Genomic DNA, 27,064 nt, shown 5'->3' on the forward strand with positions numbered 1-27,064 from the left:
AATGGCACTTCAAACATCTAGCCTACAATCGTACATACTACAGACAAAAGACAAAACATAAGAAAATAAATTCCAACCAATATACATAGATGGCTTATGGTATTTGTTTTTTCTTTTTAACCAAAAAAAGATTGTAAAATGCACATTAAAAGAGTTGTATGATTTCCATTACATGAGAGTAGGTGTTAAAACTTCATGCTGATATTGGACTCAGCTTCTTTTACTGTAAACTAATGTGATCCATCTGCATTTCCTTCCATCTGATGATGTAGATATCCTTCTGCCTGGTGTTGATGGCTGAAGTGTAATGCTGGCTCCAGGGATCTGCCTATTTTGCCTCCCTGGCGCATAAGCACACTCAACGGCTGCAATGCTGGCTTCAGGGATCAACCACAGTGCGGCCTCCCTAGCGCATCAGCATGACAACCGTCTGGATTGAGCTGAGTAGGTACTTCTCTCGGGTCTTCAAGTGGGCACCTTCCTTTGGTGTTTCGTCGACTAGCCCACGACACTTTCAGAGGACTCGACAGTGATTCCGGCGTCCCAGCATCACCCCGCTCCGTCCATCACTCAGCTAAGCCCAGCTTACTTACCTTACTTTCCATCAACAGTGCTTTCTTCCTACTATGCTTGAGGTCCTCAACCAGAATCTTTTCGTCTCAACCAGAGCCAGTTGCTGCTCCTCTCTGCTGCTTCAGATAAGTTCTTCACTGCGTTGCAACTTTTGACCACTGAATCCACCTCCACTGAGTAAACCTGTGCTCTATCCTAGCTGTTCCGCTTCAGTGGCTAGTTGAGCGTACTGAAGTTTCTCCCTCTCATACACCTCATCCACAGCATCCTCCCATGGCACTGTTAACTCTACCGGGTGAACAAGACGTGCTGATCCAGACCACAAGACAATATCTGGTTGAAGGTTAGTGGTGGCAATCTCAGGTGGGAAATTAAACCGTTGTCCAACATCTGCCAGCATTTTCCAGTCTCTAGCAGCTTCCAGTTGTCCTAGACGAGTTTTGGTTTTAATACCTTTTCTTGGTGGTTGCTCCACTGGACGGAGAAATGTTGTTCTTCGTGTGTCATATATTGCTGGAATTGGTGGCAGCCTGTTGGTCATGCTGCGCTTGTCTTCTTAGGCTTTCACTAAGTTTGTTATTGTCATCGGTACACTGAAAAAAATCAAATGCTGCCCAAAGAAGTTCATGTGGTACTGAACCATATGCATTAGCTAAATCCAGGAATGTCACATGGAGCTCCTTCATCTCCTTTTTAGCTTTTTGAAGCATCCTGGGAAACTTGGAATACCGGCTTTCTGTACTGAAGTGTCAATGAAGCAGTTCTTCAATAGGTAAGCTGACAATCTCTGAGCAACAATGCTGAAGAAAATCTTGCCTTCTACATTTAACAGGGAAATGGGCCGAAACTGACTGATACTCGTAGAATCTTTTTCTTTGGGTATAAAGACCACACCTGCTCAACCACACCAGCTCTTGGTACAACTTGTTTTTCCCGTGCTACTTTCATCAATTTCCACAGGATTCGTAGAACACCAGGGGCACTCTTGTACACTCTGTGCAGAACTCCATTAGCTGTGGCAAAATATCCCCCCGAAAGAGGGTAAATGACTAGTGGGGTTTACATTTATTTATTTATTTATTTATTTATTGCCTGCCGTCCAATTTTTACCCACACACCAGATCATTGTAAACCAGCATTTTATACGTGAAGTGCGCTAAATAAATGACAAAATGCACAATTTTAAATGAAGTTTACAAATTATACACAACATAGATATTCCTTTTTTTATTTCCATTTGGCTGCTGCTCGCTGGTGGGAGAGCCGTCTCGCTGTATGCTAGTAGTTTCCATAACAGTGAATTGTGCTTCCGTTCATTTTTCTTGAACTCATTAACATGCATTTCTATTAATGCGTTCCCCTTATCTAGTCGTTGACACAGGAAGTAATGTAGGTGACCTGCGACAATTAAGCTTTTTAACAAGAAATGCATTCATTAATGACCTCATTGACTCAATTTGAAAGCATTAACAGATTGATTTAATTAACACATTTTGTTTGAAAATCACTTGCTACTAAAGCTGTTGTTACTATACCACGAGTTCAATACAATAACACTGTTTTTTTTTTTTTAAATCCTGCCCATTGTGTCATATTTTCAAAAGCTTTAGTACAGTCTTTAATTAACTGCTATTTTTAGAATGGGCAAAAAATCTGCTTTTATAAAACTAGAACCAAACAATGTAAGTTCTGATATTCCTGGCCTTTTAAACACTAAAGCAGTTTGCTTCTCAGTTTTGTATCATTTACATAAAATGTTCTGCTTTCAGAAAGTTCCTTAAAGACTGGAGTAAACACAAAGTAAATGTGGCTCATTGTAGTGTAAAGCGCAATTCTTAAATACAGCAGCCTTTTTTTCAGCTGTGGTCTTGTACCTTTAAATAAAATATTAGCACTTTAAGACACACTCGACTTCCCGGCCCCTGTTTAATTGTCGCAATGAAAGATTTATAGGCTGCATGAATAAATAATGCGATATCAGAGCTGTGAAACATGCCTCGCTGAATCAGTTTAACTGCCAGAGACAGCAGACCTGTTGTCACATTCCCAGTGGAGGCTGCTTTAACATCTTGATAGTGTGTTCAAACAGTCGGTGACTGAGTCAGGGAGGAATTTAGTGCAGTCCTTCACAGTCAGTGTAGAATTAAGTGCAGCAGGATAATTCACTAGCTTTTCACCTCGGGCTCCGGTCACAAGAGTTTTGTGGTTTCAACCTAACCCTTGAAGATTTTTACACAATTGACATTCAAACCACTAAGTTCAATTTACTTTTATTAGCATTTTTTGCCTCAAAACCGCTTGGCTGTCTGAACCCCCATGAGGTTAGCCAAGGAGTAGCTGTAAAGGTAGGGATGGGTTAGGTGGGAGGAAGAAGAACAACAAAAGCAAGAGAGGAGCCCCTTATAAAAGTCTCCCATAGTAAAATCATAGTAAAGTGTAATAAAGCATTGTAAAACCATGGTAAAGCATACACCATTGTGAGGTACCATACCATGGTAAACTATGGTAAATGCATACTTTACAGTATAGATTTAACAGGGTAAACCTTTACAAGGCAAAGCACTTAGCTGATTTGTAATATCCATCTGATGAGATGTCCAGGGGCATGGGAAAGAGGTTCATTTTATAGTGCATGTCCTCGGCTTGCATGTTTAAGCACTGGATGATTTTGGTGTCTGTTAAAGGCAAGGAACTGAGCGTCTGTCTGTCAGTGTAAAAGATACAGCACAGGAAAACATTACTAACTGTTTAAGGACAATGTATCATACATCCTAATAGACTGAGATATAGAACCAGTTTAATGCCTGGCCATTGGACCAGCTGTCTGTACTTTAATGAGTGGAACAACCTAGACACCAGCATCAGTGGTACATATAGCATGGACCTCTGTAGCAGGCACACACATATCTGTATACATATCTGCAGGTACTAGTACTGGGGCCATGCCTGAACGACTGGAATAATTGCATATTCATGTGAATTGTATATTTCTATGATAACTGGTCATGTTTTTTTAATTAAAAAATAAATGTAATAAAATGACAGGTGTAATGGTTCACTTTGGGTTGTTGGTATCCAATTCAATACAAAAATAGGACACACAAAATAAATGAACAGCAAATCATGACATGCGGCTTGGTTCGACGTATGGGGATCCAAGTTTTAACAGGGAATGAATTGTACTAACTGCAGATTACTGTGTTATACCTGCTGGTGAGTCCTGTACCAGTATTCCCAGTCCCCACCCCACTAGGGTCCTGCCAGGCTGTGCGCCCCTCTGACCGGCTTGATTAAAAGGCTTGCTTTGCTTTCTTGCTGAGCCAGTCACTTGCAGCATTAGAGGGGATTGGAACACTTCTAAGTATTAGCGACTAGGAGGCAATGTCACATATTCCTCCCTGGCTGGATTTACAGATACTGGATTCACATGTTCTGTAGCTTGCAAGCAGAGGATCTCAGGGTGCCAATGACAGAAAGGGTTTTCTGTGGCACTCTCCATCACAAGGATGTTTTAGCTGCACCATAAAGGAAGCCAGAAGAGATCTAGAAGAGACAGGAGGAACTGATATGGTCCTTGCTTTCTGTCACAGAATTCCTTTTTAAACTTCAAAAACACCAGCTGAAAAAGCAAGGATTTCATGACAGCAGGAGATTTATATTTTGGTTTTGGCTTGGAATTTTCCACACTGTTATCTTGTCTGTTTATGAAAGAAGAAGGTTGTCCCGTGGATTTCCTTCCAGCTTGCTGGGCTGCAGAATAGTTGTGCACATGCAAGGATTTGGTCAGGACCCAAAGATTATTTTCTAGCTATCATTTTTTTTTACCTTTTTCATTTCAGCATCAGCTGCCCCTGGAAACCCCCTTCTTAGCCATATTTTGCACAGCTAATCGAATATCTTATCAGATGCGAAGTGAAATAGCATATGAAGCCTAGCCTGTAACTTTTGTCTTTTGATAATTATAAATGTATAATTATTTGGTTCTGGGAGGTTTGGAGTCTGTGTCCTGAAGATTTTGGACATTCTGCTACCCTGCTGCTGAACGACAGAACAGGTTAAAACTAAGACATCTGCATTGGAACTCCTGACGTAGGGCAGTATTGTTAGTCAGTCTCAGTATACTGTACAGCAGGGGCTGTCAGTCCCAAGCATACCCTAGAGAACTCTAAGCTAACAAGACAATCTGCTTGTGGTGTTTAGGGTTTCATTGATTTTCTTCTCTGGAACAGGATTGTCTGATTGTGTTGGATTGACTCTTTCAGTGTTGTAGTGGGCGAGGTCTCATAATTATTGGGCTTGTGGTGCTGGATTCTTTGGTAGTGGGCGTGAATCTAGCCAAGATGCCCACAGTGTGCCCTCTTCATCAGGCCTTGGGGCTCAGCATGGCAGAGAAGGCCCAGTGCATGACTCTAGCCAGGATGCCCACAGCGTGCCCTCTACGTCAGGCCTCGGGGCTCAGCGAGGCAGAGAAGGCCCAGTGCATGACTGTAGCCAGGATGCCCACAGCGTGCCCTCTACGCCAGGCCTCGGGGCTCAGCGAGGCAGAGAAGGCCCTGTGCATGCTGGCACACCGCGGCCCCCGGCCACGTCCGGTCCTGCAGCCCCTTGACCTGGAACTCTGGCTCTACGTTCAGAAGACCCGCAGCATGCAGAAGAAGAGGTAAAAGGCTAGGGCTAGGGTTAGGGTTAGGGTTAGGGTTAGGGTTAGGTAAAGGTCTGTTGATAAGCCAGAAAAAACAACCACAAACCAATTATGCTGATAAGGTAGCTGTGAAAATGTGTCTTAATAATGAATTGGAAAAATTCTCCTGGTGTTATCATTTGTACTGTAAACCTGTAGAAAAATCATGTTGTATTTTAATTGCAGTTTATTAGTAATTATCAGTTATTTTATAAGCGGTGTAACATTTTCCTCTCTAAATTGTATGACAGGTGGCAGGGAAATTGAAGTGGCTTTTTGAAGAAACCTCTAAATTGTATAGACATTATATTACATAATGTTCAAAAAAGTTAGAAAGTTTGCAAAGTTTTTACTGTCATTAAAATCTAATTTTGAACTGCAGTCTATAAAGGTACTTTTTAATTAAAAACAACTAGGTTTGGTAATTGATAATTTTGCATTGAAGGACCCATATTTCTATTATAGTTTCTTTTTGGATTATCTTTCTACCCATCTACCTTAAAAAAATCAGTATATGAAGTTAAACGATTTTCCTATTCTACTGGTTAGAACATATATGCTGTATATATTTATTTTAACTCAGCTTTTGTTGTATTAGAACATACACTTTTGTAAACCTGATGCCCTGAAGTTCTCACTTTAAACAGAGCAATTTGTCAGGGTCATAAAAGATTAAGGGAACATCTCAAAATGATCATGAAAAAAAAGAATGGAGATTTACTTTAAATAGATAAGTAGTAAGTGAGAACATAATTGGAGGGGAGATTATCTGACAATTAAAATGATAATCATTGTCTTTTATTTAAAGCATCCAATTTATTTAAAGCATCCCCATTCCATCATCATTGTCCTCTGTGTGCTTTCTGCAAGACAGAACAGAAAATAACTTGCACGCTCGGGTTCATTGTCCCAAGGCTGTATTTATTAGAAATGTTTATACAGTACCTTCATGCACCACCTAGAGCTGACTTATATCCAGAGAACCACTAATCCAAATGTGATCAAAATTCACCAAGCCCATTCTTTAGCACGTTGAGTGCATCCGAATTTGGTGGGTATATGGAGGCACCATGTCTGTGTGTCACATTCACATTCTTACATATTTCTAGTGAAGCACTTACCCAGTTGTGATGAAACTTGCTAAGGATATTCTTCAGCACATTATTGATCAAAATATGAGAGTATATATGGGAGTATATGGAGGCATCTATCTGGGGAGTTAATAGTGATTTACTATTTCAGTATACTGATAGCACTAATTGTGTATTTAAAGATGTTACTGACATACTGTACTTGTTTATTTCTTAACATGGAATATTTTTGGTACACTCATTTAAAAATCATGTTTTACAAATAAATACAAACGGTTGCCTATGAATACATTTCAGGCAATGTTTATTTATATATTTAATTCATTATTTAATATTCATCCCAGCACTTGGTAAGGGTAAGGGCCAAACCCAAAATATTCTACTGGAGAAAAAAGCCTAAGACAGGAGGCCTGCTGCTGTGCCGTGAATACAGACTGAGCAGGGAACAAGGAAGCTCTTTTTTGGGGGCCTATGAAGTTGGAATTGTATTTCATAGCTTCTTATGTTACAGTCTCAGGATGCCTAGCCTTTTGGGAATGTCTTATAAATATGGAGATGAATTTGCTTGCTCAAGTCAATCATCATTTAGAATGCACATGAAAATGTTCTCACTTTTTTGTTGTTTGTTTTATTAAGAGCTTGTTGTACTGCATGACAATTAGTATTTAAAGGTTTGGAAATGTGAATTACAGCAATGAAGGAGTTTTTGAACCCAGTGTTTTAACTGGTACATCTTAGTACATACAGTATCCAGTAGATTGTTTTCTCTATGTAAAAATCTGCTTCCTACATGTATGTAATATTTTTGTCCCTGGGACCTGTGTTGTTTTATACAGTGCCTCATTGATGTCATGATTTATAATAAAGGAGTGCTCTGCCAGTCTCACTGGTAACAGTGGTTGTGTGTGTTGCAGGATGGAAGCCTCTTGTCTGGAGCTCGCTCTGGAAGGGGAGTGGCTGTGTAAGGGTGGAGACTTCAAGGGTGGGACGGCCTTCTTCGAAGCAGCAGTGCAGGTGGGCACTGAGGACCTAAAGACCCTGAGTGCCATTTACAGCCAGCTGGGCAACGCCTACTTCTACCTCAAAGAGTATGCCAAGGCGCTTGAGTACCATCGGCATGACCTCACGCTTGCCAGGTACGCAGAACTACATTACAACAATGAGTTAAAAAGTATTGTTTTGCATTTAAAGTACACAGACCTTAAAACAAAATAATTCCAGTAAATCTTATCTAATATTTACTGCCATCACTTCATACAGCTCACCTGTTCTTAAATGAGAGATGCACACATTATATTAAACATGTATTTGATTTAATCTTTTTTTTAATTCAAGGCGTCTCTTGCCCTTTTTTCTGTGCTGCACTTCCTGTTGAAAGAAATCAGACATGTGAGTTGCTTGTGGCAGTTTGAGTTTTTTTGAAGCAAAACAATTCAGAACATTTCCTGATTCCTCATTGTATTTGTTTCTATATAACCCCCCTCCAAATAAAACCCCACAACATGTATTTTCTTTAGAACTCTCAAAGCATTATGCATAGGCACACCTTTGAGTACTGCACGAGTCGCTGCTTTTTCTGTGCTTGATGTGTTTTCAATGTCCACTGTGTTCCTTCATGCAACCTCTTTCTTCACTAACAGCTTCAAATAAATTAACATTAATAAATCGAATTCCTCTGTTATAATGTGTGCATGAAAATGTGAGACCTGCGAAAGGATGGCCATGCATATTAGGTAAGATTTCCCAGAATGATTTTGTTAGCTCCATCTACTTCAAGGTTTCTAACGTTACCCATACAGTACCTGACAAGGTCTGCCGCATTACCATCACCCATACCTGTGAATGCAGAGTCTGTCCCATTTGTATCCTAGCAGGACCAAACCAATAGGACATCATTCAAAAGAAACTAGGATGGATAGATATGACTGTTGTAGTGTATACTGTATACAGTGTACTGGTAGTCTGTCTGCAGGTAGATAGAAGGATGATTTCTCTCTCTCCCCTGTGCAGGACGATTGGTGACCGGGTCGGTGAGGGGAAGGCCAGCGGTAACCTAGGGAACACTCTGAAGGTTCTGGGACGTTATGACGAGGCGGCCGTGTGCAGCCAGAGACACCTGGACATCGCCCGCGAGCTTCAGGACAAGGTACAGTCCATCCCACCAACACCAGACCTTCTTACGAACACCATCCAAACCAGGAAGAATCTGTCATGCTTACCCACTAGACAGAGTATCCAGGAACAGACCCAGAGCAGTGATTCCCAAAGTGTTGCTTTATTGCACTTTTCCCAAAGTGCAATAAAGCAGAGTTAAAGCATGGTAAAGCACAGGTAAGCACAGGTAAGTACAGATAAGCACAGGTAAGCACTGTAAAGCCCAGAGAGGTATGGTAAAGCATATTCAGAAACATGGTATAACTATGGGAAAAGCATGAGGACACTGCAAAATGAAGTGTGGGCAGGGGGCAAAACAAGTGGGCTGTGGTGGCCTGCAAGTCTTAGCAGAAATGTGTTGGGAAGAAAAAGGTTATAAATGAACAGCTCATTTTGTTAAATAAAAACCTGTAAGTGTCATGACTTCATTTATCAAAAGTGGAGCCTCTGCAATCTGTACTCTTTTCCAGTAATGCCTAATTGTGTTTGTATTATTATTACAGTATGCTTATACCGTATAACTTACTGTCCAGCTGTTATCAGTAGATCATATATGTGATGAATAAAATTTTCAGATTGTTTTGGACGCTTAATGTCAGAGAACTTTTATTTTATGTTTTGTTTATACAATAAGTCTGTGTAAAAAAAAAAAAAAGAGCAAGGTTTCACAGACCCTGAATAATCGTGGACTACCTTACCTGAGGTAAAATTAACTAGTCCAAGATGAGTGGTAATCAAGGTGCCGGTACTGATAGCTGAATCTGTTTGGGTACAATCAACAGGATATGTTAATAATTAGAATATGTAATGAATTATGTAATGACAAATATACTGGAATACACTGCAACAGTAAGTAACACGTTGACTCTAAACATGACACTGTTTCCAGTACCATTTCTAAACAGACCTTGTGTGGTGTGTTGCCGTGCAGGTGGGGGAGGCCAGGGCGCTGTATAACAGCGGGAATGTCTTCCATGCCAAGGGGAAGCAGCAGTCATGGAGCTTTTCCCAGGATCCTGGAGACCTGCCGCCGGATGTGCGTGAGACACTGCAGAAAGCCACTGATTTCTACGAGTGAGTGACTACAGACCACAACACAAGAGCAAGAAACATGTTTGCTGGTTCTGTACTCTCCTCTCCTCCTGCGTGCTGCTCTGCACTCCCTGTCCGGTTCACCCACCTCCCACCTGCCTCTAGTGAGGACACATGCAACTCCTCCTGGGAGTCTACAAACTGCTTTAACTGCTTGATTGCCTGCTGCTGGTCTAGCGGCTCTGTCAGACTAGCTATCCGATCTTTGTACTTGCTTTCTGCTCTGCAGCTTCTGCACAACCTACCTACTTGGTTTAGCAAACCGTGCAGGCCAGTAACAAACAAACAACACAGCAGCACCGCTGGTGTTAAAATATCCCTTTCAGACTGTAACTTTCTGCAAATACACGTTCCTAGTCCTTAACTGTACCTAACAATAATGATAGACACAATTACTTTACAGAAATAATTATAAAAAAAACTTCTATCCTCGAATGATCACACTAAATACAGCCCTTCTAACTCTAGTGCAATGTATTATTGCTCTCTCTTCAGTAAATTGGTAAGAGCTGTAAGAAATGTATTATTGCTTTCTCTTCAGTAAATTGGTAAGCGCTGTATGGCCTTCTTTGAGAGATGTTTAAAGCCTCATACTCTGGAACCTCCATTCATTTATCAGTTAAATTGCCCATAGCCTGTGGGAATCAGAAAGTATCGCAGAGTGCTTTAGAGTGAGGATGGGGTGAATGTGAGTCTTATATCGGAGACAATGGCCCTTTACAAATTTAAAACTGTTCTCTGCGTACACATCCTTTTATTAACAAAATTACAAAAGAGTCTGTTGGTCTTCATAGGCTTGGCGTGCTGTTACTCGCTACTCATACTCGCAATTGCTTTGTCGGCAGGTATTCAATACATTAGTTACATTAACATGTTAAATTTAATACAAGAAAACCTGTTCTTTCCTTAGTTTCCAATTGAGTACCAATTTCTTGATAACATTTAGCTAATAATCGTATCTAATAAAAGAGAAGAAAACCACATCATTAAACACTGACTAGGTCACAATGAGAATTGTTTTAATGTTATTTGTTTTCCATTTACACTAAAAAGAAGACTAGCCCTGAATATAAGCTTTGATTTGTATGACTGGGGTGCCTTAGCTCATCTTCTTTTGAGGTTCCTTCTGTGAACGTTTCCTCTTTACTGCCCATTAATGAGAACCCTAGGCGGATGCTGAGTTACTGTTAAGCATAATGTCTTTCTACAGAATAAACCATATTAAATGAATTTACATAAAAGACTATAAAGATGATAGGTGATTGCAGGCTATTTGGTATAATATTTATCAAATATGGAAACCAGTGTAAATAAGATATGCAAAGCCTTTTGTCCATGGTAAAGACTGTGTTCTGGGTTGCAGGATGAACCTGTCCTTGGTGAAGGAGCTTGGGGATCGGGCAGCACAAGGGCGAGTCTTCGGAAACCTGGGTAACACCCACTACCTGCTGGGAAACTTTGTAGAGGCCATCAACTTCCACAAAGAGGTAACGTCATCTAAAATTCTTACAGTTATAATGCACTTGTCAGTGCTCTCGTGAACACCAATTGTTTGGCAATCAGATTCGATTTATTTTATCAAATCTGATCCTATATTAATACTACTTATATATTCATTATGATGGAATCTGCTTTTTGAATTGGAAGAATTCAATACATCCTAAAACTCAAACTGCTTAGGGGAGATTTTCAAATCTTAAAAGGTGATGACAGAGTTAACCCTAGCCAATAATTAAGCACATCACAGTTAACAGAACCGGAGGACACAGCTGGAAATTAGGTGGAGATAGACTTAGGACAGAGGGCAGGAGACACTTCTTACATAGAGAGTAATGAGGAGACACTTCTTTACACAGAGTGGTGAAGGTATAGAATGAGCAACCAAGCCACGTTGGGATCCTTTAAGAACTGACTTGTCATAGCTTTCCTAGCATTTAGCTTCTTGGAACTGGACAATCAATGATTGCACATGTTCTTATGTTCTCTTGCAGCGGCTCTCAATAGCAAAGGAGTTTGGTGATAAAGCAGCGGAACGCAGAGCTTACAGTAACCTGGGCAATGCTCACATATTCCTGGGTCAGTTCAGCATTGCCACTGAGTATTACAGGTAAGTGCAATACACAGGACCTCTTCAGGTAATGAGATTTCTGGGTAATCAGAGCCCACCCAATCAGATCAGATCAGATCTGTTTACATGAAGGTAACTGAATGCTCATTGCTGTGTTACATTTTTTTTTTTTTTGGTTTGGTTTTTGCAGATATAATGTTTTGTAGCAGCAGACAATAAATTTGAAGTTAGGAGTGCTGTTACTGATTTTTATTTTCCATGATAACACATTTCCCAATGCATTTTAATTACTTTCTGTATTTGTTTTTATTGCTGAATTGGGTTTGATGTTTCCTGATTTCCTTTCTTTGAACTAACACTACTAGTACTGCTGTTGCACTGAACCTCTATAAGCAGTACTGTGCCTTTCAGGTGTTAAAGTCCTAACCACGCCCCTCTGCGAGCGTGCTTCCTCCCCCACGCTGCGCACGAGGAAGAGGGTTAGTGGAGTTGGAGCAGCTGATGGAGTGGGACAGAGCGAGAGAGGGAGCAGGGCTGAAGTGTGAGGGGCCGGGGTGAAAGTAGGGTTGCCAACTGGCCCCATAATTCCCAGACACTTTAAGACAGGTCAGATTTTTTAACTCACCTCTAAACCACAAATGAATCGACTTTAATCAACAAGTGGGTGTGGATTGTGTGAGCGGCTTCAATAAATGTGTTTAATTTTGGTGCCGATTCTATCCGGAGAGCATCATAACAACATGTATTAAAATCATGTTGCTTTAAATTTTATATGGTAAACAATATCTATCAAAATAGTGTAATTCCGTCGTTATAGAGAATTTTGAACTCACCCACACTTGTTTAACCTTCTGGTTAAGTTTCTATTTATTTAATAGTTCTTACTGCTTCACACAGTCCTGCCCAATCAGACAAATACAGCAAATCAGCAGGCTGTATGGGTGTGATTGAAGGAAACGATCCTCCCAGGAAGTAATTCCCGCCTCCCAGGTGTGTACTTTTGCTAACTTGTAAGCAAACAATTCAATTCCTTTAGCGACACACTTGTTACACTCACTTTACATGTTGAATAAAATCAATTGATTTGCTGTTTAGAGAGGTGAGTTGAAAAACCTGACCTGTCTTAAAGTGTCCTGAAATTATGGGATGAGTTGGCAACCCTAGGTGGAAGTAACTATGTTAGAAGTCAGGAAAGGAACCAGGAAAGGGTTATGTGTAAATGGTATGTGTGCCTGTAATGAACCTGCCTGAGTTATGTATGACCAAAGGATCCTGAGATTTCCCAATAAATTGGTGACCTGCTGCGTCTGTCTGCCTTCACTGTCTAACATCAACCCTTACACTGTCTGTACACACACTTACAAAGAAAATACATTTTACATTTTGCCTTTTCACACGGCCCCTCACTCTAGATTACCCTGCTTCATGAAATGTATCTTGAGGCATAATGCAGTTATAGGAGGTAAAGGGCTGAGGTCACTACTTAGAATTTACCACAGAGATTATGCCTAGAGGGCATCACTGGAGTTGAAGTTTGGAAAAGGTTGAAGCATGCTTTTACACAGTAAAACATTTTCAAATAGCCTACCAGGTGAAGTGGAAACATTTAAAACACTAGGAACAATTAAAAAATAACTGGAATCTGTCCTATTTAATTAGATCTCCTAAGTAGGGGAGAATGATGTGTGGTTGGAAGGGACAAGCCTTGATGGACCGAATGGCCTCTTCTCCTTCACAAACTTCTTATGCTCCCATGTTCTATTACTTTAGTATATGACCACCTCCATAGATATATAAAACAAATCTAATTGGATTTAAACATTTTACTTGATATAGGTTACCCATGTGTGAGACTGGAGACTGGAAAAAATCTGTGCTTTTTTAAATCCAAATTGTTTTCAGCACAATTTTAAAGTGAAAGGGGGAAAAAAAAACACCCTAAAAATTCTAAATATATGATAAATACCACTACTTGCAAGCCCCTGAATTAAATGTATGGGTACTGTAGTTTATTTCTGTTTTAGTTACTTTATTGTCCTTTCTGATAAAAGCTTGCTAATGCTAATTTAGAGTGAATAGATTTGAAAATGTAGCCCGTTGTGTAGAATTTGTAATAGACTATTTCTCTGTGGTAACTGTGTTCCTCTCTCTGCCCCCAGGAAGACGCTGCATCTCTCTCGGCAGCTGAAGGACCAGGTGATGGAGGCCCAGGCCTGCTACAGCCTGGGGAACACCTTCACACTGCTGCAGGAGTACGAGAGAGCCATCGAGTACCACCTCAAACACCTGCTGATCGCCCAGGAGCTTGGAGACAGGTACAGCCAGCACTCTCTCAACACCAGGGCGAGGGGGTGGGCGGGCTCAGGGACAGGTACAGCCAGCACTCTCTCAACACCAGGGCGAGGGGGGGGAGCGGACTGAGGGATAGGTACAGCCAGCACTCTCTCAACACCAGTGCAGGCAAACTGATAACCCAATAAGGCATAGAAACTGAGAGCTTTCTTTAATATCAAGTGGTATCATATAATGTTTTAAAATGACAATACATGTCAAACTAACCCTATTTATTTATTTGTTTATTTACTTGTATAATTTCTTATTTTTTTAACTGCACATTTGGGACCTATGTAGCTAACAGAAGTGCAAAATGTCTACGATTTATGGAATTATTTTGTTGGCTACAATTACTTTAAGCGTCACCGTAATTAGTAATAAATAATTAGGTAAATAGACAAGAATGTGTACTGTTAAATGTAAATCTATATTGTATCCACAAGATGGAGCACTGTATTAAGCTGTGTTCACAGACGAAATCATGCTTTTTAGTAGCCAGCTTGTTTCTATCCTCATTTTTCCATTGAAATCCAAATATTCTGGTGCACTTACTGTATAGAAATGCTGTACATTGTCAAAACTAACATTAAAGTCACTGTGTGGTTCCAGTGTGTGATCCTGATGAAAAGTAAAGCTGCAGCACAGTACTATCTCTTATTTCATTTTTTATAAACAGTGGTAGTGTTGCGAAATACCCATAGTGGTAACATTTTAATATGTGGACTCACCAATGGTATCACAGTGGTATTAATACCAATTCACACTGGTAATGATAAAGAAATGTCTCAGTGAACATGCACAGTATTCCATGTGCCTGTTCAAAGACTCATTTTTTGATTGCCCAAACTTGTATATTTATTAACAGATAGACAATGAGTCTACCGGAATCCATAATAGTAGTGCAGTATTTCATGTTAGATTTTTTAAATGTCACATTTTTCAATTTTTGGCAGTTTTTCGTTAAGTATATGGAAAACTAAAAAGTGGTATGTAAATTAATATTTTAACATAACATTATTCAACAGGTTTCATTCGAAGCAAAATGTGTTAATTCTATAGGGTGCTGCAAAACTTTTGACCATAGCTCTATAGTGCCTGTTTGAGTCTCTCTGTGTTGTAGGGCTGTGTTTCAATTTGTTATTGTCATTATCAATGATTATCAATAAAGTATAATTAAGACTTGATTACATTTGATTCCAAAGCACAAACGTGCATGTATTAAACTTCTGTTACATTTAGTTATGTAAAGGTGGTCACTAGCATCAAACAGCAGATTTAAGATGACGCCAAAGTTACCCTTTTCTACTGGGAGGTGACGGTATAATACTCCTTCAGGGGGTGGATAGGAGATCTGGAGGTGTTCGGAATCGCAGCTCAGGGTTGTCTGCAACTACCTTTCTATTTCTACTGAAAACATATCGTTATGATATATACCATAGGTTAAATACAGGTCAGTGCATATATATTCTCTTTCGCAAGCTTGATACAATACATCTGTCGAAAACCATGTCTTTTAACTTATCTTTCGCACGCTCAGTCATTTCCACTTGTCATGTTTTCCTCCTATACATAGTTCACTGAGCAAACAATTCAACATCTGATAACTCCCACTTATTTTCCACTCAGAGCTCTAAAACTGTCACTCCAGTTGCTGGTCCACTAGGTATACATGCTTATCACATTTCTCTGCACTGTGTTGTTTGTCTGCAGGGTGGGTGAGGGTCGAGCGTGCTGGAGTCTGGGGAATGCCTACGTCTCGCTGGGAAACCACCGGCAAGCTCTGCACTTCGCCAGCAAGCACCTAGAGACCTCTCGGGAGGTAAGACTGCAGACCAATCATTACACCCCCAGTACAGCGTGGTCTCAGATCTTGATTAAACTTGTGTCATGCTTTTAATAGAAAAGACCATATTTAGATTTTAATATGTAGCTCAAAAACAGTTTGCTCCTTATAAATGTTTATAGCATGTAACGAGCAGAGAAATATGAAAAAAAAACTGGAAAACATCTTGAATAAATCATATTCACAGTAAAATGAAAATTATTGGGCATTCCTGTGGAAAATTACACACTGCTAGCGATGAGGTGATCAGCAGAATTGGAACACACATTTCTGGTTCCAATGGAATACCCAACTAGTATATACAACTGAAGCGCAAGTTTACAGCAATTCCATTCCAAAGTGTATTGTAGAGTAAAGGAACTTTTTCTCATAAACCAGCGCTTGGTGTAATCAGTTAAAGACCAGCTCAGTTCTGGAATTTCAGAATGAGCTCATTTAGCATCCGGCTTCCCTATCTGTACACAGGAATAATGTTGGCTGCCCAGATTTTAAACTAAGTTGAATGGTGGCTCTAGTATGACTGAGGTACAGCCAACGCTGTGCATAATGTCTTTCCAAATGTAGTGAATCAAGGCATATCTGTGAAATGGGATTGGTTACTCATGCCTTGTTTACAGCAGTTCTATTGGGCGTTTCTCGACTGAGCTATTTAGATACACATAGCTGTACTTGCCATCTTTTCACAGGACATGCTTCATCCACAGACCCTGTCCACAGGAATGCAGAGGGAGGTCTGAGGCCCCTCAGGCTAAACTCCAGTGCTGTCTGCCTGCCTGGTCTCTCAGGCCTGAGCCACAAGTCAGCTAAACTAAGGATAGCAAGACTGAGATAGCCTCCCTTTCAAGGGGCCTACCTATTGTAACTGGGTGGCAGGGTTTTAAAAATGATATCCCACAAGAGTTTAAAAAAAATCTTATTCACAATTGTGGAAGTCTTTCACCTCAGGCATTTGTAGGCCAGTTTACCCCTCGGCCCTCAGTCCAAATTATAATGCCATACAGCCTCCCAGTAACTTGGCTCTGAAAATTAAGCAACAATGCTGCTAGTCCCTTAACTATAACCACTAGGACACACTGCCTCTCAGTCCCTCAACTGTAACCACTAGGTCACACTGCTCCAGCCCTTAAGTTCTAACCATTAAGCCACCCTATCTCCCAGTCCCTCAGTTCTAACAAATAGGCCACACTGCTTCCCATCCTAGGGCCCTATATTTGAAGCTATTGTATCTTTCAATATTAATTACTGTTAACTTTGTCTGCTTTTGTATTAATTTACAGTCTGTAACTTTGCACGATACCTGATACTGTTCATACCCAACCCCATTCCATTTCCAAAATGGTTTCCAGGAAAGATCTAATCTACTGTTCTGATGAAACCATATCAAACACCTCTGTCTAAAGTAATGCCTCTTTATTTTATTTTGTATCTAATTTTCAATTCTGATCTGAAATTGATAGAATGAAGTGCAGGATAAGAGACAAATACACTTTCTGCACTGGCCATATCATTTTGAAATAAATAACGCACAACATGAGTATCCGTGTGACCAAGTGTGCAGTATATAAGGCTTACAGCAGGTAAAGAAATTGTAGCTAACCAAATTATTCCATAAATCTCACCTGTTTTGCACTTCTATTTGTTACATAGGTCAAAAGTATAGTTTTGTGAATATAGCAAACATGTATTTTCATTTTGAAGCATGATATCTGGTACTACATTATGTTAAAGATAGTTCCCAGTTTCCATGCCTTACTCAGGAAATCTCTTCCACTTGCACTTCCTGTGTGATTTCACCTAGCAGTGTCTTCAGGGTCCAAGCATGTTACTGACTGAATGTACGTAAGTCAGTAGGTGAAGCATCTAGTTAGTTAATGACAGGAAAGAAGCTGTTGAAGGGGAGGAGACTGAGAAAGTGCAGCACTTTCTGAAAGCATGGCTTTCTTTAACCTAGTGTAGTACAGTACATGCCAGCTAAACGGGACGCGCTTAAGCAGGACGAACGCTTTAGCGAGACCCTATAATGGGAACCGATTTTCCTCTATTAAAAATGTGCTATTAAAATTTAGGTTTATTGACATGATTAAAAAAAAACAGATTTTGCTTTAGTGAGACGATTGGCTGGCTTCTCACCAGTGTTGCGCTTTGTCTGTACACTAATACCCCTTCTCCACTGGCACATCGTGAGGGATCAGTATGGGTATGGGTACGACCCATGAGGGATCAGTATGGGTACGGGTACGGGTGGTTCTCCACTGGCACATCCAACCCGTGAGGGCTTGGTATGGGTATGGGTGGTTCTCCACTGGCACATCCGGACCCTTGAGGGTGCAGTACGGGTACAGGTTTGGGTGGTTCTCCACTGGCACATCCGACCCGAGAGGGCTCGGTATGGGTATGGGTACAGGTGGTTCTCCACTGGCACATCTGGACCCTTGAGGGTGCAGTACGGGTTTGGGTACAGGTGGTTCTCCACTGGCACATCCGACCCGTGAGGGCGCAGTACGGGTACGGGTGGTTCTCCACTAGCACATCCGACCCGTGAGGGCTCGGTATGGGTCCGGGTATGGGTGGTTCTCCACTGGCTATTTGTCGAGCCAACGAGACATCTGAATCCGACTGCGAGCCGAGCCAGGGGCAGGGTTAAGGATTTTCGTCATTACGTTGCATCAGCCAGTACACTCCAGAAAGTAAAACAACAAACAACATGGCGGGCAGCGAGTGTGATGAGAGAAGAGTAAAGCCTTGGGATGCTGAGGAAGTGCAGGCTCTAGTTTCTCTGTGGGCAGATAGAAATGTTCAGGAAAATCTGGAGTCGTGCGTCAGAAATGAGAAAGTTTATGCCCGAATTTCTGACGACTTGAAGCAAATGAACGTAAACCGTGGGTACGGTACACTTAACTTACACACTCAAAAACACAACATTTTACCAAATTTCTCATCCTTGACCTTTATTATATAAATCTAAAGAAAATAAATGCGGAAAATAAAACAATGCTAAATTTATTTACAAAAATATAGTAAAACTAAATCCAGCTGTACCATACATACAACTACGTCTCTCGCTGCTCTCTCGCAGCTTCTTTCTTTTTTTCTTTTTTCAGCACTCAAACAAAAAACAACTCTAGAAACAACAACTGTCCTTAAATGGGATATCTTTGACAAATCATATTTTTAAAACCTTCTTTTTTCCCCCTTCAACAGAACTAATTGAACTTTATTCGATATAATTAGTAAAATGTGAGGATTATAAAGAAATTCCTAAATATATTTACAAAACATAGCAATACAAGATACAGCTGTACCATTGGTCTATTGCGCTTCTTTTGGCAAACTGAATGAATTAATAACTATAATTAATAATAACTGTCTTTCGTTGCATGTGACGTCAGTAGCACGGCTTGGCTCTGCAGTGGAAAAACAACCCAGGCTGTCCTTAACCGCACCGCGAGGGCTCGGTACGGCCCCAGCGCGGCTCGGTTGTACAGTGGAAAAGAGGCTTGAACAGAAGTTTCAGCAAAAGTTGTACAGTACCGCAGTTTCAGTACGAAAATGTCTCAGCGGAGAAATGAACTCTCACTTACTGACAGGGTAAAGGTTGTGGAAGCTCTGCAGAACCCCATATCATCTCTGTCCTCCATTGCTGCTCATTTTCACATCTCCAAAAAAAAGTCAGGCAGGGAGGATAAGCAAAAACAGAGAGGCTATTCTGTGTGAGTGGCGATCAAACACAAATTCCAAAATGAAAAGGAAATGCAAGTGCACAACAGGATTTATTGAATTATTTGTTAGCTACAATCATTTAACTGTTGGTTAATATGCACTTCAGTAACACAGGACTGTGGCAAAGTGGTTAACAGTGTGCAGGTGCAGGAGTGATGCAGTGCTCAATGAAAGGCAGACAACAAGAATCCAAAGTGCAAGAAGGTTTATTTATAATGCAGGTCTGGTGACCGTAAATAATAAACCCAGGCAATAACTATTGAGAAAGTATGACTGTCAAAAAGGCCTTTTTTTGGACTATGGCTGGCTTGAAAAATGAAATTTTGGAAACCTTTGAGCTAAGATTTGGAGTTGAAACTTGGAGATGGGATAAGAAGTCATACATAATAAAGACAGGCAGGTTGTCTTGTCCTGTCTACACACAAAATTCATCTGTGCTATTCTTGGAGAAAATGTTCAAATTTCAGCTCAGAATTATGGCAGTGTTAAAGCCAGGTCGCCTAGCCAACTACAATGGTACAAAAAAGTAAATAAGCATAAAATTATTAATTTAAGAAGGGAATATTGCCAGCTATCAATTGCCATAAATATTTATAGTTCTCCAGAAATTCCATATTTCAAGCCATCTGTGGGCCAAGAAAAATCCTTGTGACAATATGTGTGGCCCACCATTCACTACTTGAGAAAAGACAAGTGCAACTGTACTTATACAGATTGAATCCAGGTCCTCTTCTAAAGCAGGGATTCTACCACTGAGCTAAAGCAGTGACTCTGGCAACTAACTCAGACCTGAATCACAAAATACAGCTAGTGTGTGGATCAAAATACAGAACTGCACTTCAACACAGTACTTCAACCTTCAACTAAAACCTGCTCTCACCCGCCTAGCACCATGACACTCTCTGAGGGGTTGTGTGGGGCAAGTAAGTCGACTGCCTGTTTGTCTCTGCAGATTGGGGATTGTAACGGGGAACTGACTGCCCGGATGAATGTGGAGCAGTTGATGACTGCCCTTGGAATGGGAAAGGACCTGTCACCCTGTGGATCAGAGTTTGAGGCTCAAGGTAGGTCCAGACCAGAGGTGGACTGTTGCTTTAGGTTCTAAACTAATAGTCTCCTCAAGACTCTACAGAGCTTTATCAACATCTAAACATGGTATAATCTTGTTTTTTCAATAAATTATAATGATAGTGTTCTGTATAGTTAATAGTTTTAATAATATTTTAAGAGAATACATAACAGGTCTAATTATAGAAAATTGATTACAACATTATTTGTGACCTTAAATAAGTCAATCATAAGAACATAAGAAGATAAGAAAGGATACAAACAAGTAGATGGCCATTTAAACCAGGAATAATTCTGGTCGCTCTTCTTTGCACTCTTTCTAGAGCAGCAATCTCCTTTTTGTAACGAGGTGACTAGAACTGAACATAGTATTCTAGATGAGGTCTTACTAATGCATTGTAAAGTTTTAACATTACTTCCCTTGATTTAAATTCAACACTTTTCACAATATATCCGAGCATTTTGTTGGCCTTTTTTTTATAGCTTCCCCACATTGTCTAGATGAAGACATTTCTGAGTCAACATAAACTCCTAGGTCTTTTTCATAGATTCCTTCTTCAATTGTATATATATATGTGTGCTGTTATTATTATTATTATTATTATTATTATTATTATTATTATTATTATTATTATGATTTTATGTATATATGACCAGTGAAAAGCCTTATTTAATTGTATTATTATTGTTAGTGGAGCGGACGAAAAGCCGCCGCCATTATTTGTTATTTGTAAAAACCTTGTGAGGATGCGTGACTGATCAGCTACTGATTAATGAAATAGCTGACAGTCACACATCCTTATTAAACCCGTGCCAAATGTGACTGAGGGATAATAATAATAATAATACTAATAATAATGCTAAATAATAATAATAATATAAATATAATAATAATTGATAGCTAGTTAGTCGTTGTTCGGAGTGGAGAACAGAGACGTGTCTGTCTGGAGAAACTGCAAATCCTTGCTATCCTATAACCCTATCTGTCTACTCACCTTCTTGAAGGGTACTCATTTTCATTGTTTTGTGTTCTGTTATAGTGTTTGTTTTTTTGGCCAGTGTGCCCTTTTCTTTGAGTATTTTGGTCTGTGTTTGTTCAAGTGTTTGTTTATTTGTTTGTTTAATGAAGAGCTGAGCGCCACAGTGTCTCAGTTTTACCCGCCAGTACTTTGGTTTTGGTTTCTGTTTCTGGTCTGACGTCACCCCTGCAGCCATCTCTATCATACTCCCATATGGTATTTTTATTGCCAGCATGCAGTACCTTACACTTTTCTATATTAAATATTATTTGCCATGTGTCTGCCCAGTTTTGAATGACCTTTCCTGCTGCAACAGTGTTTGCTACTCCTCCTATTTTTGTGTCGTCTGCAAATTTAACAAGTTTGCTTACTATACCAGAATCTAAATCATTAATGTAGATTAGGAATAGCAGAGGACCTAATACTAATCCCTGTGGTACACCACTGGTTACCTCGCTCCATTGTGAGGTTTCTCCTCTAATCAGTACTTTCTGTTTTCTACATGTTAACCACTCCCTAATCCATGTGCATGCATTTCCTTGAATCCCTACTGCGTTCAGTTTGAGAATTAATCTTTTATGCTGGATTTTGTCAAAAGCTTTCTGGAAATCTAAATAAACCATGTTGTATGCTTTGCAATGATCCATTGTCGATGTTGCATCCTCAAAAAAATCAAGCAGGTTAGTTAAACACGATCTCCCTTTCCTAAAACCATGCTGACTGTCTCCCAGGATATTGTTACCATATAAGTAATTTTCCAGTTTGGATCTTATTATAGTTTCCATAAGTTTACATATAATAGAAGTCAGGCTTATTGGTCTGTAGTTACCTGGTTTGGTTTTGTCTCCCTTTTTGTGGATCGGCATTACGTTTGCAATTCTCCAGTCTGTCGGTACAACCCGTGTCTCAAGAGACTGTTGCATGATCTTGGTTAGCGGTTTGTAAATAACTTCTTTCATTTCTATTGTACTATTGGGAGGATCTCATCCGGCCCAGGGGATTTGTTTATTTTAAGAGCTCCTAGTCCCTTTAACACTTCTGCCTCTGTTATGCTAAAGTTATTTAAAACTGGATAAGAACAGGTCGACATGTGGGGCATGTTGTCCGTATCCTCCTTTGTAAAAACTTGTGAAAAGTAATAATTTAATATATTTGCTATTTTTTTCTCTTCATCTATGATGATGCCATTTGTATCTCTTAGACATTTTACTTCCCCTTTGAATGTTATTTTGCTGTTATAATATTGGAAAAATGTTTTGGAATTGATTTTAGCCCTCTTGGTAATGTTCATTTCTATCACTCTGTTGTCCTTTCTAACTTCCTTTTTGACTTACTCTTTCTGTGTACTTTGTTCTTAGTCCATTTTAAACGCTCTGAAAGTGCCTTTTTTTCTCTGAATATATTTTTAATTGATCTATTAAACCATTCTGGCCATTTTGTTTTAGATTTAGATTTGTCTACTTTTGGGATGCAATTGTTTTGCGCCTCTAGTACTACATTTTTAAAAAACAGCCATCCTTTTTCTGTGGATGTTGTCTCTATTTTACTCCAATCTACTTCTGTTAGTCTCTGTTTCATTCCTTCATAGTTTGCCTTTTTAAAATAAATAAAATGTAAACCTTAGCTTTAGTCATTACTTTTGGGGTTTTAAAAAGCACTTCATATGAGACCATGTTGTGATCTAAGTTTGCCAATAGTTCTCTGACCTCTGTTTTAGTTATTCTAATCCTTATCATTACAGCACATTTGTCAATAGTGCCCTTTCTGAGGTGTCTGCAGCTGCTTTTGAAACTGTAGCAGTAAATCAAAAGGCTTTCTTTGCACTGGCCCAGATGCACAGTACATTTGTGGAAGCTGTTAATTATTTTATTGTTGTCACTATGGGTAGCAGAAACAGTGTGGTCTTTCGATTAAACGGTTTGTGTTGCATGATTTTGAGGTGAAAATCCTAAAGATTTATAACAATAATAATATATTCAATACTGTATTTTTTTAAAAAAAAAATCACATTAGTTAATATGTTAGTACCAAATTACAAAGCTTTGCGTCAGACGTTACCTAGGTTTAAATGCCTTTTCTGAAGTATGGAATTCCAGCTGCACAGTGGAGAGAACATACATATTAGGTTTATAAACCGGTAAGAAATGGAATACAATGGAATTGTAACTGCCTTTATTTGTCCTTGCTGTCGCCATAGCAATGCCTTGCAGTCCGTGTTTACTCTGCTTTGGTGCGGGATCAGGCGTATATACTGTAGAGCCAGGTACACACCGACTGTTTATCCTCTGATTGGCTGTACATTGAATAGACTGGTTGTTATTATGACTTCATGACCAGGATCTTGACCATCGATTCTCTTGCTATAGACCTGGGAACCAGAGGAGTCCAAGGAAAAATTCCTCACACCCAGAGTTCCTTGCTGTCTGGCTGAGACATGCACTTCAATGTAAACAAATCCAGCTTATAGGCAGTGCTCCTAATATAGTATATCGAGGCAGATCTACAAGGGATGGAGTAACAGGGTGCATGGCCACAGTGGAAGCCAGTACAACTCTGATTTGATGCGACAGCTAGTCTGCAAGGTCCATTAAGGAACCAAACCATTTGTTGATAGAATTCCTAGAATTCCTTCAGGAAGGTGGGGGTGGAAGTCTGAAATGACATATGAAGTCATTCATTTTGCTAGTTCTTCAGTAATATTTAATTGTTTTGCAGATTTTGGTGTGAAGCAGTGTTCATTTCAAGTGCTGGATTGGCAGCATTGGAGAAGTCCTCTTTATTTATCCACAAAGAAAGTCTGGTACCAACAGTGGCAACATGAGCTGTACAAACGCATTCGCCCTGCAAACTTGCTGAAGTCTGCCTGGAGCAGCTCTTATGGTGTTTTTGTAACTGCCTGCACAAAGGCAGATTTAGTTTTGTTTTTGTGGTATGGGCTAATTTCTTATATGACCCAGATTGAGAACTCAAGCTTACAGTGTGTTAACCCAGAGTGCCACCTAGCCTCTCTGAAAGGGTGCATTAACATAAAACACATACAAATCCTGAAGGGGTTAATCATGTATCCAGCGTTCGAATTACACTTTGCCTCTTGGGAGGGGGGGTGGGGAGGCTTGTTTACCTTTAACATGTAACCACAGTTTAAAGCTAAACTTAAATTTGTTTGCTTGCTTTTCGGCAAACAAACACCCCTAGTTAATGCCTAAACGATAAAGCATGTCATTTTCAAAAGCTTCTATGTTAACGGTATATCATTTAGCAGTGCAGTTTACACTAGGTTCCTTTCAGTTAGCAGACCGGGCACGTTAGAAACCATCAATTGAGCTAGTTAAGAGGGCATGTTCTAAACAGCGCCACACCTGGTGTGGATGATACTTATAACACTTACACTACTCTCCCAGCTGGCTCCAACATTGACAACTCCGACAGAATGCAGAAGCAATACAGAGGCCCCCCAGGTTATTAATTCAAACCGTTAAAAGGGGGCTCTCGTCTCTTATGGGGGTGTTTTAGCCCCCAAGTCCCCCCACCGTATTTCAAAACCTGCATGTATCTGATGTGGAGTATTTGTGGTTTAAAATTTCGCAGCAGTCAAAACATTTTAAATGGGGTGAAATGTCCCTATTTGTAAAGCAAAGCTCTTGTTTTGTCACTGTTTTTTTAATATTTAAAAACATTTTAAAAACACACCCACAAACTTTCCATCGCATATAAATCAGGCTCTTTCAGAAGGAACAGCAGCGATCAAAGCGGCACCCTGAAATCAAACACGCTCTGACAGTGGCAGCATTGAGATGGCAGTTGGGCCCAGCCCTGAACACAGGCCAACACACACACACACTGGCAAGCAGTGAGGCCAATTAGCCCCACTTGCAGTATCATAGCAACACAGGCTCCCCTCTGCACCTACAGCACTGAGCTTATTCAGCGAGGACCTGGAAAATCACGCCACAAGCCATACATACAATGTATTGTGATCTCAGTCGGATATCTGAACCTGTCCTACACCCATTTCATATCCTATAGAAAATTACTAACCAATACTATAAAAATAAAGTATTTTAATCACCCAGGATACTTTTATAAGAGATTTAAGTGATTGAGGGGACATTTGGCCCCTCAATCACTTAAATCTCTTATAAAAGTTTTCAATAGTTAAAGCATAGCAATGTGTAATAAAGCACAGTGAAAGCATGGTGAAGCATAGGTAAGCATTGTAAAGCACTGAGCGCTATGGTAAAGCATATTAAGAAGCATGGAAACCCATGGTAAACTATGGGTAAAAAGCAAGGGAAAAATGCAAATTTGCCATGCAAATTTACGTGGTAAACTTTTATAGGGGATGCATCACCACGGAACATTTGACCTCACATGTTATGAGTGTTTATGGATTGAAGACTTTTTAGCACTGTTTCAGAGTTGCAGTGGTGGTAATCTGATTCTTAAGATACATTATCCCTGACCTAGTTCATTAATTTTCCCCCCAAAAAATCTGTGTATTTGTGAAATCATGTGACATGTCAGGGGGAAAGGGAGAATTGTTTTCTTTTCTTAGACTGTGAGGCTGACAGTTAAAAGCCAGTTAAAACAACAAGTAAAAATAATGTATTATCATCTCTCCCAACCTTCAAAACTCCTGCAACATTTACTCAAACGGAGAAAGTGCCAAAAACAGTTTGGCAAACAAACAGTACTGGGCTGTTTAAAATAGGGGTTTCTTGAAGGTGAAACTTACTAGAGTTTCCACATCAACCTCCCTCTCTCTTCTTTCCTTTTTATTTTACCCACATGACAAAAAAATAATAAAAGGAAAACAACATTCCCCAACTACGCCACTAAGACTAGAGCAAACACTTTTTTCAAGGTGGCACATTCAACCTGAAAGCCACAATGAGGGCCGCACAGTACAGGAGGCGTAACTAAGCAGTGGGGAGAGCGATGCTGATTGCTGCTCCACTTTGCTGTAGACCAGGTGTCTGGAGGTCTGTAGATACGGGGACACATGCCTTGCCTAGGAATGAAGTGTGCGTCTTGAGCTGCCCTTTCCAAAATTAGGTAAGAGCGTGTGTGTGTGCATGCTTTGGCTTGGTGTATAACTTTACCATTTAATGTATTATTTTTAAGGTTAGAAATATTAAGGCCTGCTATTCAGGATGAGGTCAGATTTTGTTTTTGTCAGAGTAATATGCAGTACCTAACAGAGTTTCAGAGCTTGTGTTACCACAGGAAGGATCACGTTAAAAAAAAATGTTACACTGCAAGTTAATGGAGGTCTGCAGTAAATTCCAATTTGAAATAAAACCTTGTGTTATTCATCCCTGTGAAGTAAAGACTGTATATTTTTGTCAACCTGTTGATTTCAATGCTGTTTTAACTGCTTGCTAATATCTCATATGGAAACTCCCCGAGTACAATCTACCC

The 27,064-nt window shown here is 40.0% G+C and overlaps 1 protein-coding gene across 5 annotated transcripts in view; it reads left to right on the forward strand.

Moving 5' to 3' along the window:
- The window catches only part of LOC117962782 (G-protein-signaling modulator 1-like), an 81,016-nt gene that overhangs the window by 14,830 nt on the left and 39,122 nt on the right, over positions 1-27,064 (forward strand). For 2 of the 5 annotated variants that reach the window (XM_059005411.1, XM_059005412.1), the window contains exons 2-10: positions 4,941-5,233; positions 7,260-7,481; positions 8,356-8,491; positions 9,431-9,573; positions 10,955-11,078; positions 11,583-11,698; positions 13,819-13,974; positions 15,704-15,812; positions 20,509-20,620. In XM_059005411.1, coding sequence (XP_058861394.1) covers positions 4,956-5,233; positions 7,260-7,481; positions 8,356-8,491; positions 9,431-9,573; positions 10,955-11,078; positions 11,583-11,698; positions 13,819-13,974; positions 15,704-15,812; positions 20,509-20,620 — 1,396 coding nt within the window. In that variant the 5' untranslated portion in view covers positions 4,941-4,955. Of the gene's footprint in view, positions 1-4,940; positions 5,234-7,259; positions 7,482-7,680; positions 7,735-8,355; positions 8,492-9,430; positions 9,574-10,954; positions 11,079-11,582; positions 11,699-13,818; positions 13,975-15,703; positions 15,813-20,508; positions 20,621-26,453; positions 26,699-27,064 lie in introns of those variants that run through there. The other 3 variants (XM_059005414.1, XM_059005413.1, XM_034909285.2) reach the window with 3 other exon arrangements.

The sequence above is a fragment of the Acipenser ruthenus genome, chromosome 31, assembly GCF_902713425.1.
Source record: "Acipenser ruthenus chromosome 31, fAciRut3.2 maternal haplotype, whole genome shotgun sequence".
NCBI lineage: Eukaryota > Metazoa > Chordata > Actinopteri > Acipenseriformes > Acipenseridae > Acipenser > Acipenser ruthenus.